Source organism: Chelonoidis abingdonii, chromosome 6 (genome assembly GCF_003597395.2).
Source record: "Chelonoidis abingdonii isolate Lonesome George chromosome 6, CheloAbing_2.0, whole genome shotgun sequence".
NCBI classification, from domain to species: Eukaryota; Metazoa; Chordata; order Testudines; family Testudinidae; genus Chelonoidis; species Chelonoidis abingdonii.
In genome coordinates this window covers 110,656,832-110,671,124 of record NC_133774.1, presented here as the reverse complement: position 1 = coordinate 110,671,124, position 14,293 = coordinate 110,656,832, and the positions used below count along the sequence as shown (strand labels likewise).

General features: G+C 40.1%; 1 protein-coding gene across 22 annotated transcripts in view; it reads right to left on the bottom strand.

Annotated features, from left to right (window-relative positions):
• MPDZ (multiple PDZ domain crumbs cell polarity complex component) overlaps nt 1–14,293 on the bottom strand; it is a 145,638-nt gene that overhangs the window by 44,028 nt on the left and 87,317 nt on the right. For 17 of the 22 annotated variants that reach the window (XM_032768668.2, XM_032768669.2, XM_032768666.2 and 14 more), the window contains 3 exons: nt 9,601–9,799; nt 6,074–6,115; nt 1,238–1,342 (listed from right to left, as the gene is read on the bottom strand). In XM_032768668.2, coding sequence (XP_032624559.1) covers nt 1,238–1,342; nt 6,074–6,115; nt 9,601–9,799 — 346 coding nt within the window. The remainder of the gene's footprint in view (nt 1–1,237; nt 1,343–6,073; nt 6,116–9,600; nt 9,800–14,293) is intronic. The other 5 variants (XM_032768671.2, XM_032768681.2, XM_032768672.2 and 2 more) reach the window with 1 other exon arrangement.

The following is a 14,293-nucleotide window of genomic DNA, read 5'->3' as shown; positions in this document are numbered from 1 at the left end:
CTAATAAATAAGAGCAGACAAAGTACTTTTAAAATCCTAACAAATTCACAGGTGACATTATGCAATGAACACTAGACGAATCAAACTGCCAGAATTAGAATTTCTACATAGCGTGGAGGTAGCTATGCTTTTACATGTGAAAATAGTGAGTAGAAAAGTGCTTTAGTATCTAGCACACTTCTAAGTGTTCCTCTTATATTGTAAGAAAGATTTAAAATTCTTATGGTACAGCTGTGAACCATCTGGAGTCACCACCCTCCCAGTAAGCTTCTGATATAATATATCCTGTGTTTAGGAATTCCCTTTCCATGCTCTTCAATTAAGCTTTCACCAGTGACAACCATTGAACAGAATATTCTGCATTTCTATATGGGAGTGGAGCTAAAATTTAAACAAACTGAAGTTTTGTTTCCAAAGGGGGGGAAAAAAAATGACAGCTATGATTTTCAAAAGTCATTAGTGATTTTGTTGCCCAACTTGAAACACTCTGAAGGTGATCTGCACCCTCTCTCTCTCTCTGAAAATGAGGTCTCTTTAAAGTGTCTCAAGCTGAAATGGAGGTATGCCATACTGGTAGTCACTTTTGAAAATCCTGGCCAATAATTCTAATGATTTTCTGAGGCCTAAGAGAATGCTGAGAACAGTTCGTTCTGTGACTGGAAATTCACGAATTGTTGCAACATACATTCTAGATGGAACAGAAATGTCATTTTCAAATTTTGGAAAAGTACAGCTGATAAGACATAATATTTAAACATTTTTCTCAACCTCCCCCATCCTATTTAACTGCTTGATTTCACAGAATATTCCCACTGTCTCACAAATCTGATAATGTTGAAATATCAGTAGTTTTTCAGTATTCTGTTGCTTTAAAAAACTATTTAATTAATAAAGAGTATTCTCAACCAATATTTACATACACATCATCATTTTATTCAGAGAGAGGCCTAGAAAGGGATGAAGTTAATTAGACTAGGATTTTAAATGGTGTATACTCACCTCTTTTCAGACACATATATATTAGTCTTTCAAAAATGTAATGAAAAACTGCTAGCCAGGCACAAAAATCTACTTGCCAGTGCTTTTCCATAATGATAAAGAAAGAATCTTGATATTTTGGCTTCCCATAAAAAAAATTTCTCTATGAGCAGAAGTCTGCAATACTGATGTCCATGCATGGGAGGAGTTAAAGCAAAAGGCCCTTACAGTTGGATAATAGGAGAACATATTGATTCACCTTACAGTATGTGCAGAAAAGAGATTGAGTGGTATTGTGTCCTCTGGTTGTTGTCCCAAACTGGCTTTGTACTCTTCCAAATGTTCTGCTGGCACATATGTAATCCTGCAATAAAACACAAAACAAAACACACAAAAGCAAAACAGAAGTCATAGGTCATGTCTCAGGTAACATAAGGAAAGGTTGAATGACAGCCTTTTCAGACCATCTCATGTATCAATTGATGTGAAACGGATAGCCCAGGTACAAGGAAGGATGATTTGCAACTATGCAAACCATATCTCTAATTAAGCAGTCATATTACTATGCATCTGTAGTCATGTTAACTCCTGTACACTTCACCAAGCTAACTGGTGCTCATCACACCATTTTTCATTTCTAATATTGGATATTGTACAGTTCGCTTGTGGCAAAGATTGTCCTGCTGAAGGGCTGGTTTACAACTAAAAGCCTTCGGCATCAACACGCTGAAGAACATGACTGGTGTGCAGCAGCGCTACTATTCCAAATGCTAGCAGGAAAGCTTGTTTGCACACATTTTACAGTAGCTTTTATGATTTCCATCAAGGTTTGGAAACTGATTTTTGTTCCCCATAGTTCCTGTGAAAACACTCTAACAAACAGGAAAAGAATAGCAGGAAGATGGAATGACAGCTATGAGGGTGAGCCTGAATGACATCATCAGCAAAACAGTAGAGGGGAAGGGAGTGCAGGAAAAGGATATCGGTCCCTTGTTTTACAGCCAATGCTAATGACAATGGCATCTTCATGGGGGGGAAAAAGTCCAAAAAGCCCTTCAGCATTCTTACCAATTAAAAGAATGGATTATTCCAATATAGTCAAGCAGGAGCATGATGCTGATAGAACATTCTCTACAGCTGGGTATTTGAGAACAGTTCCAAAACATATGACAAGAACCTAGATAACCAGGGGAATCAGTCTCTTGTTCCTACTGTTAGTGGGGGGGAAATAGTGGGTTTTTCCACCATTTTTTCCCCAAAACTCTTAAAAGTTCCAGAAAACAAAAATATTTTGGTCCAGATCTTATTCTACACTGGAAGAAAACTTACTAGTTTTAAACGGAGGTCTACCCTGGCAATCATCTGGTTGTGGAAAAGGCAAGGCAATTTATTCTCTCAGAATGGGCATGGAGAAAAAAGCCTAGTAAATGCAGAGAGATCCCGAGATCCACAAGGAAGGAAATCCTGCAACACTCAGTGGAATCTGTAGAGGGCTGGGATATTTGCATAGAAGCCCAATTCCTTTTCACTACTCCACAGAAGTATCCCTTATCTTGTGCTCCCATTGATTTTCAACTGCACATGATAAGGGATCAAAGGGAAGAGCACAGAGAAGGAACTTACATAAAACAATGCTGTCAACCTACAGCTTTGGGGTATAAAACGGATAGCAAAGAAAAGCCCCTTCCACTGTCCCTGACAAGGCATGCACCACTCCCCACTATACAATCAAAGTGTCTCAAAAATGTACAAAGGGCTTCCACTGAGGGAGGGAGAAATAATGCCTCTTCTACACAATCCTCTCTAATAAAATCGCTTCCCTTTGGCTGAAACTCCAGGTTTTCCCACCCCCCACTTTGTTTGGTTTTATTTCCTAAGACTTATAGCTTTTTGTGCCTGGGCCATCATCAAAATGCCCCCACTCAAACACTAGTGTCAATTACTGAGTGCTTTTCAGTTCTGAAACACAAAAAGCCAATACGAAACATTCAGAGCAATGCCACAGCTTTCTACTTGCATTTCCTCACGAGTAGGACATCACTAGTTTTATGTAATTAAAAAACAACAAAATTCTCCAATAATAATCAACATAAAAATCTCCGTTTTCCCACGAATAAAATGAAATGCTGAACTTTCATTTCCCCAGTCACAATATGTACCGTTATCAGTTGAACACAATATTTTATTCATAGACAACAGAACCCTGTTTATCCGAGCCTCCATTATCCGGCTCTCCATATTAACTGAATCACCAGCCCCCACTGCTGGCGCGGTGGGTGCTGGCCGTCCAAGCCTGAGCTGCTGTCAGCCCCAGGCAGCTGGTAGCAGTTAATATACAGAGACACAAATATGGAGGCTCAGATAAATGGGGTTCTACTGTATATGTTTTTATTTTTTCACAAAATGTAAAAATTAAAGATTCTCACAAATTCCATGTTTTTCCATAGTGAACAGATCTCTAGAATTCTTGGACATCACTAATAGGACATACAATAGTACAATACATTTATATTATCAGACCTACGTTCTGAAATGAGAAAAAAAAGACCACATCAAACTTTTCATAAAACTACTTTGCAAAGTTCCCTGTGTTTCTCCACATTTTAAAATAACCTCCCTTGTCACGCAACCTCATCTCCCAGATGTGAGTGTTGTAAATGGGAACAAAGAGCTGGAGCTGCTCTGACACAGCAACGCAACTACTACTTTTGCAGGCTAGCTCATAAGAATTACTGCCATTATAAAAGCCGTGAAAACATTAAAATGTCATTTAAACAAGAGAAAAGCATCTATTGGTCTAGTTATTTCCACCCTTCACTCAAATGAATCAAATTTCACCTTAATATAAATGCAGACATAAATGGCAAACAATAATAAAATATTTTAAAAAGGTATCTGCTATAAAGAATTCAGAACCATAAACAGTCTCTGCTAGTGTGTTATTTAGAGCCTCACTCTGAGGCTGCTCTAGATTGTGTTGGGAGGTGGTCTGACTCCCAGGATCACAAGATTGCTATGGTGATGTAAAGCCACCTTTGTCTCCCCTGGAGTCTTCCACCAAGAACTCACCCATACCCAAGAATCAAGACCTAAAAGACCAGATTAAAAAGAAAAACAACAACAATATATTGTTTCAAGGGATCACATCCACATAAGTCTCACAAGTCTCTTATCTTCACTATTACATTTGCAAATGTGAACAAGGCAAGCTGGACTTCCTAATTAATTCCATTATAATGTTTTATACAAACAATATGGTCCATATTTTGCCCTGAGATAGGCACAAACAAATCCTACTGATATAAATAGGTGGGAGCTATTCTTGTGTGTCTGAAGGAAGAATTGGGCCCAACAGCTCAAGTTTTATCAATTCTTTGTCTACAGTAAACATACCAAAGCAAACACGTAATTTGAATGCACTTAAATAAATACAGTACAAACTTGCTAATTTAAACTGCCCTAATCCACACACGCTATCATTTGTACACAAAACCTGCCTCTCTCTCTTCACTTCTCAGCTCGATAGGGGAGTCCAGTTGTGAGTTTGTTTTTTATGTAGCCAATTATACTGGCTTCAGTTATTTTACAAAATATGCTACAGAATATTTGCTAGTACACCAGAAAATATCAGCATGCATAAAAAACTAAGTTATACTTGTCATAGATGAAGTTACATTCTGCGTGAGGAGGTTAATGCGATTAGCAAGTCAACAATTTCCAACATTCAGCCATCTGTAATCAGCTCCCCAGTCATTCCTGCAATTAGCTAGGTTCCACTGTAATGTTAGTACCATTTAGAATTCTCCCTCCCTCTCTACATTTACACCAGGTTACTCAAATGAAATTATAGAATTAGATCTAGTGGAATAACCAAAATTGTAGGGAGTGAGGCTCTGCATGAGAGCATATAGTACAATGACCTAACAAAGAAAAGCTCTGTTAAAAGCCCTCTTTTATTGGGGCTGCTTTCTTTGCTAGTCTCTGAAAGATGTTGACTGCCATCTTCAGTGAGAGCTGGGAGCACTCAGTGCCTTGAGGAATTGCTCAGTACTTTGCATGATCAAATCATTGATGACCAGGGGCCCAGGACTATGAGGGTTCCCAGGCACTGTGCCACTGTGGTTCTTAGTGCTGAGAGATAGAAATAAAGATAACAGTGTTCCACTCCAACATTGAAAAGGCTCGTCCATAGGAGAAACTGACACCAGCTTTAAAACTTACTCCAAAATGTGATCAGAAAGAAGGATGGAGAAGTGAAACAAACTGCTGGGGGGGAGGGGAGTGGGGAAATACGGTAGACATACAAATCAGAAGAAAAAAGGGTAAATGAGCGAATTATAGTTGCATTGTATTTCTGATCTGTAAGAGGTTAAAATGTCAAAGTTTAACAACTTCCTCTCCTTTATAACAGTCAGTTTTATATTGAAAATGTTGCTATTGCCTTTCTGATGAGATGTAAAAAATAAAAATAAAAAAAATGAACATACATTTTGCAAAGAAAGCAGTGACAATGGAAACGTCAAATGATGTAGATATGAAAACATTTCGTAAACACAACACTGCATGCAGTACAAAAGGAACATTCACTGCATGCTTGGTCAATAACAGCCACACAAACTTTTAAACACTAACAGAGAAAAGAAACTGAGTACTGAAGTATGAAGGCGTTCAGGACAAGTTACTGTAGTCAACATACAGTTTACTTTATAACTATACCAAACCTTTTTGTTACATGTGGAGAAAATAGAACATTAGTGCCAAAGAAAATATGACAATGAGATTAATCCAGATATCAGTACATTCACATATGTATCAATTCCAATGATTGTCTCCTTACACACAAGCTATTTTGATACATTCTACATGGATAATACGACTGAAATAAAATAAAAATCAGCAATTTTTCAGAAACCAGTGTTTTTAATACAGTCTGAGGAAGTATGCTCCAATCTGCATGTTTAAAAGCCATATAAATATTTACTGTACCTATATCTGGATACATCCCTGACATTTTGGATGTTACAAAAGCATGAAATGATTCACAGACAAGTTGCAACATAGAGTCATAATGAGCTTTTGAATCACCGATACTCACATATAAAAGAGGGCCTGACCATCAGCAGGTGCTGGAGAAGATCTAGAATGTGAAGCATACGATGCAGCATCTTTTTACAATGGTGTTAACAAATGTCAGTGTCTCATGCTGAATGTGAGTTGCATACATATGTAGTTAAAAGTGTGAGCTTCTATTTCTTTATTTTATTTTTACCCCTTCCACCAACATTCCATCTACACCTCCCCCGGAAAGCATCTGCTCTTTATTGGTGTCTATAGCAGTGATTATTAACAAGCATGGAAAAATGGAACTGCAATCAATCTTTTATTCCTTGATCAGGAATTCATCCACACACTTTAGGTTAAAGTAGGTGAATTTTGATTCAGCTCAGTAATTATCTGGCAGATGTTACTAGCAGCTGCTGCTGAGCAAAAAACCCTGGCTATTATTACAGAAATATAAGAGCTCTGGCAAGGTGGAGTGAGAAGTGAAATAGAATGCATTCTGGCAAGGCCACACATCTGGTTTTCCACAAAAAAATAACGAAACCTAGAATTCAAACTGGCTGGTCTTGAACTCCTGAAGCTCAAATATCCTTGCATAAAAATAAAACAAAAGTTGAGTTCTGCAATAGGTGCACAGTACAAATGTTTTGGGTGGGTTTTCAACAAACCATATTCCCCATAAAAGAGGGCAACGAGAGCAAGAGCAAAACCAGAGTTATTTGAGCCAAATGTTGCAGTTCTTGCTCATGCAAGACTCCCAGTGGGTCACAGCAGGGTCTGGCCTTTTATTTTGTTATTTCTTTGCTGTGGAGGGAGCAGGCTTCAACTTGTGAAGTTTTATTAAGCAGACTTTTAACTGATAACTGTAGATGTCAAATGAAAACTTGACATATCCAGAATAATGACAAATGCCCTATTTCTTTGAGATTTTCTGAACACTGCACAGCCATCAAATCTCCACTGACTACAACATCAATTTTTCATTTAACATCTACATTTACCAGTTAAAAGCCTACCAAATACATTTTCAAAAACCTGTATCAATGGTACTTATACAAATTGAAGTCCACTCCTCTCACACTGCAAAGAACTAACCAGGGTAAAAAATCCTGGTATAGCTGTACCCACAGCCACAGCTGCCCCAAGCCATGCCCTTTGCAATTTAAAGCAATAAACTTATGTGCTGCATTTAATTGCAACACATTGTCAACCCTTTGCTTACTACTTTTTAAACTGTGTATTTCCATATCTTTTGCCTTATTTATATCTTCATTTCCCTTTCTCCCTTTACACCATATTTTCTTTCTTACCACAGATCCTGATGCGTATTTTCCTGCATTGTCTTAAGTAACTGTTTCCTCTTTTCCTTCTCTCTCTCCTCCCTTCCATATGTGTTCTCTACTCCCTCATATTTTCTGTTCTTTTCCCCTTTTCCACTTCTACCCTCAAAATCTTTATGTCAATGTCTCTTTTCTAATCTCATCAATCTTTCTCTCTCCTCTACTCCCACACCCGCTCACAGACCTATTTACCCCTAAATTTTATTTAGAAGCCTAACAATCACTGGATTAAATGTACTACCCAAAGATTCATACAAAAATGGGAAGCCTGCACTATTCAAGGACAACATGCAGATGAGAAGCAAACTCTCTTCTCCAGCATCATGCTGGGAAAGAGGGGTGTGTCTGGGTTCACAGCAGGCAGCTCTCCTTGACCATGCTTGGGTCCATCTTTCTTATCAAATGGTAGTGATGCTCCCAGTTCTCTTTGGTTGCTGTGGAAAGAAGCAGCCTATCTTTGGTCTCATCTTTCTGATGACAGGGCGGGTGGGAGGGATACACTGCTCTACCCCTCCTCCCCTTCTGATTATTGTGACTGGTGTGTGTGCAGGGGCTGGGGTGGAGCCGGGGGGCTCCTCTACTCTAATCCTCTCAAAACTCTTAAATCTCTCTCCCTTCCCCCGCCCCCCATGAATATCTCCAATTACTGCTACTGGGGCTGCTATGCTTGTCTACACAACCTGTGGCCATGAGCCTCCCAGTTGCTCTTCATAAGGTTTTGATTACCTGGCTCTCGAGTAAAGACAGGCAGAGCAATGCTGATGATAGCAAAGGAAATGCACAGGTTGACAGACAATGGGCTTGCGGGGACTGCACAACCGTGCTAAAAATAGAGGTGTAGATATTGCGGGGCTCAGGCTCTGAAGCCTCGGGAGGGTGGTGGGCTTCAGAGGACAAGCCACAACTTCAAAGCACTGTCTACATAAGCTATTTGCAGCACAGTAGAACGAGCCCTGTAAGCCAGAGTCTGACAACCCAGTCTGGGAGACTGGGTGCCATGAGCTGCATAGACATACCCTCTGAGGATCTGTCTATACTAGAGAAGCACATCAAATCAATTTAACAATGATTTAACCCTTGCTTGCATTGATTTAGCTTATGTCAGCAAATTACCAATTTAAGTTTATTCAATATAAGCAAAGATTAACATGGTTTTAAGTATCAATACTAGGGGTTTGCACTGACTCTGCTAGACTGAGTTTTAAATCAATTCACTTCAACCAGTGTACTTTTGTAGTACAGACAATGCCTTTTCTGCCCCTCCTCTCCACACAGGAATGGAAGTGAAACTGATCTGATGTTTGTCAATTTCACTGGGGATTCAGAAAACTAACAAGGCTGATCAGCTTGGCAAAGCTCTGAGCAGCAGCAGCAGCACAGGTTCAGGAGCTTCGTCTCTGCAGACTCAGGAAGACATCACTGAATCCCTTTACAGATGGTTCATGTTTGGAGGTTATCTCCAAAACCACAAGAGCCACACACAATTTCATTTTAAATGAAAGCTTAGATTCTGAAGTTGACATAATATACGGGGGAGGGGAGGAGGAGGGAGGCAACTACTTATTCGCCACATGCAAGTGGATTTTTCAAGCCCTGTATTAAATCATGCAAATACTAAAAAGTCCATTCTTTGGTGTGCTATTATTACAATAGTATCTCCTTTTTACATACCAACAGAACACTGGAAAAGACTTCACAGGATGTACTGTACTTCTGCCATTTGTCATAGATGTACTGAAAATTATCCTTTCAATGTTCTTTTTCTGCATTAATATCATGTGTCATACTTTCTGTTTGGCAACCAGCAAAGATGAGCTCATTATAAAGATATTCTGCAAACAAAATCACTTATGCCATGGCAAGAACAATTCACATTTCAGAATCACAAATCCCCAACTAAAGTCTTATTATTTTCTTGATAGAAATAGAAACGCTGGGACTTGAATGAGCCTGATTTGACAAAGTTGCTCTTTAAAAGGTTTTGATTACCTTGTTCTCGAATAAAGACAGGCAGAGCAATGATGATAATAGCAAAGGAAACACACAAAAACCTTTCACAAATGATTTCAACTTTCAGTCATATAAAGCCCCAATTTAAAGATGACTTTAATTTCCAGGAGAAAAAAACTCCCCCCAAACTTGTCTTGTTTAGAATATTGACTTGCACTATATTTCTTGACTGCTAGTCCCTTCCCACCACGCTTACTCTAGCTTTACCTACTTTATATCAGGTCCAATGAGTGAATGTCTCCTCAGCATAGCCCGGGCCTGCACATTGGTTAAATTAGTGGTTGTCTCTTCATTAATGGACAGAATACAATCTCCCACACCGATTCGTCCATCACGACTTATGGAACCGCCATGGATGATGCTGCGGACTAACATTCCCGAGCCGTCTTTATTGGAACTTACTGTCATCCCTGTTATAAGACAGGCATGGAGCAAATTATAGTGTATATAAATAAGGAACACAGTGTATAAGGTTAAAGACACTCCACCTGCACTGAGCACTAACGGAGCGTGCAGATGCAAGAGATGTGAATTCCACCCCCTAAATCTGGGTCTGCTGAGCAGGATTCAATGCACTCTACAGGCCCAAAGATGCTATTCCAGCCCATGGGCAGAAACAGCAGTCACAGCCCCTACACAAAGACATTCATTTTTGAAGTTTCTTACCAAACGAAAAATGTGAGTGCAATGGTATTTAAAATAGAGAGAAAGAAAAATGTAAAAAGCTAGAGTGAAAGAGATATAGATTCATAGACTCTAGGACTGGAAGGGACCTCAAGAGGTCATTGAGTCCAGTCCCCTGCCCTCATGGCAGGACCAAATACTGTCTAGACCATCCCTGATAGACATTTATCTAAACTACTCTTAAATATCTCCAGAGATGGAGATTCCACAACCTCCCTAGGCAATTTATTCCAGTGTTTAACTACCCTGACAGTTAGGAACTTTTTCCTAATGTCCAACCTAAATCTCCCTTGCTGCAGTTTAAGCCCATTGCTTCTTGTTCTATCATTAGAGGCTAAGGTGAACAAGTTTTCTCCCTCCTCCTGATGACACCCTTTTAGATACCTGAAAACTGCTATCATGTCCCCTCTCAGTCTTCTCTTTTCCAAACTAAATAAACCCAATTCTTTCAGCCTTCCTTCATAGGTCATGTTCTCAAGACCTTTAATCATTCTTGTTGCTCTTCTCTGGACCCTCTCCAATTTCTCCACATCTTTCTTGAAATGCGGTGCCCAGAACTGGACACAATACTCCAGTTGAGGCCTAACCAGCGCAGAGTAGAGCGGAAGAATGACTTCTCGTGTCTTGTTTACAACACACCTGTTAATGCATCCCAGAATCACATTTGCTTTTTTTGCAACAGTATCACACTGTTGACTCATATTTAGCTTGTGGTCCACTATGACCCCTAGATCTCTTTCTGCCATACTCCTTCCTAGACAGTCTCTTCCCATTCTGTATGTGTGAAACTGATTGTTCCTTCCTAAGTGGAGCACTTTGCATTTGTCTTTATTGAACTTCATCCGGTTTACCTCAGACCATTTCTCCAATTTGTCCAGATCATTTTGAATTTTGACCCTGTCCTCCAAAGCAGTTGCAATCCCTCCCAGTTTGGTATCGTCCGCAAACTTAATAAGCGTACTTTCTATGCCAACATCTAAGTCGTTGATGAAGATATTGAACAGAGCCCGGTCCCAAAACAGACCCTGCGGAACCCCACTTGTTATACCTTTCCAGCAGGATTGGGAGCCATTAATAACTACTCTCTGAGTATGGTTATCCAGCCAGTTATGCACCCACCTTATAGGAGCCACATCTAAATTGTATTTGCCTAGTTTATCGATAAGGATATCATATAAATTGCTTCTAAACATGATCAGATGGATCAGTCTTAGATTTTCTATAACACAATGTTAAAGGTAATTTTATTTATTTTAATTATATTAGAGACGGGTTTAAAACGAAAAATAAAAATAAACCCTGAGGTTTGAAACAATGTCAGGATCAATAAATAGGAACAGAAAAGTCAGTACACCTAACACTGAGCAGCATATTCTTGGTGCGTACAGAATGCCTGATCCAAGGTCCATTGAAGTTCATGGGCATCTTCCCACTGATTTCAATGGGCACTGGATCAAGTACAGTAGTGCCTTATGATTTAGGTGAGAGTGTGTGCTGTTGAGAGAGAGATCCTATGTCAGTTATATACACTTTAGCTAGGTCACAGCAGTACCTTATGAGCCTACAAGTACAGTCAATCCTTGTTTCCATCTTCCTTTCACAACAGGAAGTAGGAAAGACAGATGCTGCTCACTATTTTGTTTGATTCTGACTCATACTCACTGAAGGATCTCAAGTATGTTTGTGTGTTTGGGTATTTTTTAAATACAAGTTTTTCTATTTTTTATTTTTGAGGACATTTAGTGCTCATGAAAAGTACCTGATTGTCATTCCCCAGAGCTGTCTTTCTCTAATAATCCACAGAATAGGCAAAAGAAAGGTACCTGTAGGACAGCAGATCAGTCTTTCCTACTCAGCACTGCCAATGAACCTCTAGGGATGGGAGGTTAATACTATCTCCTTAACCAATTCTGTCTTTGTCCTCTCTAGTAAGACTGCCACAAAGTGTGCCAGTTAACACCAAGCCCAAATATTTCAAACATAAGCACCTAAAGTTAGGCTCTTAAATCCATATTTAGCCTCCTAAATTGAAAGGACCTGATTTTTAGAGTTCTGACTACCCACTGCTCCCATCGGCTTTAGTGGGAACTAAAGGAACTCATTGCTTCTGCAAAGCAAACTGGGGGGTCTAAATGTAGATATAGGAGCCAGCATCCAAAGTCTGAAAATTTTGCCCAGCACATCAAGACCTTGGAACACTCATTAAGGTTATACTCAGCCTGCTTACAGCCCTAGAGCTTTTAAAAACAGGCGTAAAAGGTGAGGTAAACAAAACTGGGCACCTATAGGCACAACCATAAAGGTTCTTTCACACTCCCAAATAAGAAGTGAGAAATGCATTTTGAGAGGGGGAAAATGTTGTAATGATTTAAAGAAACAAGTAACAATAGACCAAATTCTGGCTTGTCCTATGCATGGACTCATGCCAGAAGCTATAAAGCTCTTATTAGTGGCTCCTGATTACATGAAACCACCCCTCTCTCCCCATTTGCAGTTGAGATCAGTGGAGCTACTGAGCTGGAGCCTCCTGAGTTGAAGCAGGGGGCTGCTGCCAGCAAGGCACTGCCCTGAACTCTGGAATGCTCCTCCTTGCTTTGGCATGCCAGGACCCAAATTTATTAACCTCCCAGGCACACTGCAAAGCCCATCTCTTTTCCAGGGCATTTAATAATGAAACAGATGGAAGGACACACGGTTATTTGGGGTAGAGGACTCACCTTTGGCAGGTAATTTGAGCTCTGGGCAGGTTCTTTGATTGTCTCAGTGAACATATATTTTAATCTAAATCACCCAGAAGAAACGATGCTTTAGATTTTCACAAATTATTCTACCCCATGGCTAGTAGTGGGAGTACGTGACAGAAGTCAGCTACCTTTATTCTGCCTCATAGGTTAGTTATGTCCAAAGCAAATGCTGCACACATGACAGATGGCCAGCACAGGCTATGGTCTGGGGGCATCATCCATATGTTTATTCTCATACACTCCCTCATTCAGCAATAATCTTTGGGGATTTGTATGGCTTATTCTTAGTAGAGACAGAATGCACATGTAGTTCTATGCTGAGTTGCCAGAACACAGGCAGCAAGTGTGTGCTCCCCTCTGTGGGCATTACCCATTTCCAGGGTGCCAACCAAAATATGTCTCTAGAGTATGAGCAAGTTCCTCCCTTGGGTAAATGGGCACAGCTCCACTGTAATCAATACAATCACACCAATGACAAATTTGGCCCATTACCTATGAAATCACATCAATACTTGCATGTCGGATGTCACATCCATGACTTCAGAAGTACAAGCAACGAAAAAAAATTAAATGCCGCTGCTGGTGCACCGACAGCTTTCACTAATATATTACCAGAGTAATGACACCTGACTTTTCATTATATCTGATGCGTTCAGTTCTCCCAACAGTGTTTTTTTAATTAAACCACAAGCTAACAGTGTTGTGTCTGAGTTTGAAGCCATGACCGATGCCATTTAAAGAAACAAAATGCCAGTTCTCAACTGAAATAATTGACACAGCTGCAGCTTTCAACACTCTTACACAGCCCTTGATTTAGCTCCTTTACTAAAAGTGAAAGTTAAAAGCAGTGCAGCCATGTGTGCAAAATGTTGGCCAGGCCTCAGCAGCACAGGGGTCCAGAACAAGATGGGATTGCAAGGGGATGGGGGAGGGGATGGCCAAAAGCTAGATTCTTTTATTTTCACATTATATCATACATACTACTACTAAGTAATTCCAGCTTTTTGCAATTTAACTTTGGACTATATATAAATATATAATTGGGTGTTCTTATGTTTTTGTTTCACTGACATGCAATTTACTGACCCTACTCACTGCACCTACAGTACATGTGGACAGTATCGAGTGCTTAGTTATTCTCGGCAAAGGCTGGACTTCGGACTACATTGTGCCCTCCAGCTATATGCTGGGGAGCAGGGAAAAACACGGTTACTCACCTTTGTAACTGTTGTTCTTCGAGATATGTTGCTCATATCCATTCCAGTAGGTGTATGCGCCGTGCGTGCACATTCGTCAGAAGACTTTTACCCTAGCAACTCCAGCGGGTCGGCAGGTCGCCCCCTAGAGTGGCACCGCCATAGCGGGTAATATATACCCCGCCGGCCCGCCTGCTCCTCAGTTCCTTCTTGCCGGCTACTCCAACAGTGGGGAAGGAGGGCGGGTGTGGAATGGATATGAGCAACACATCTCGAAGAA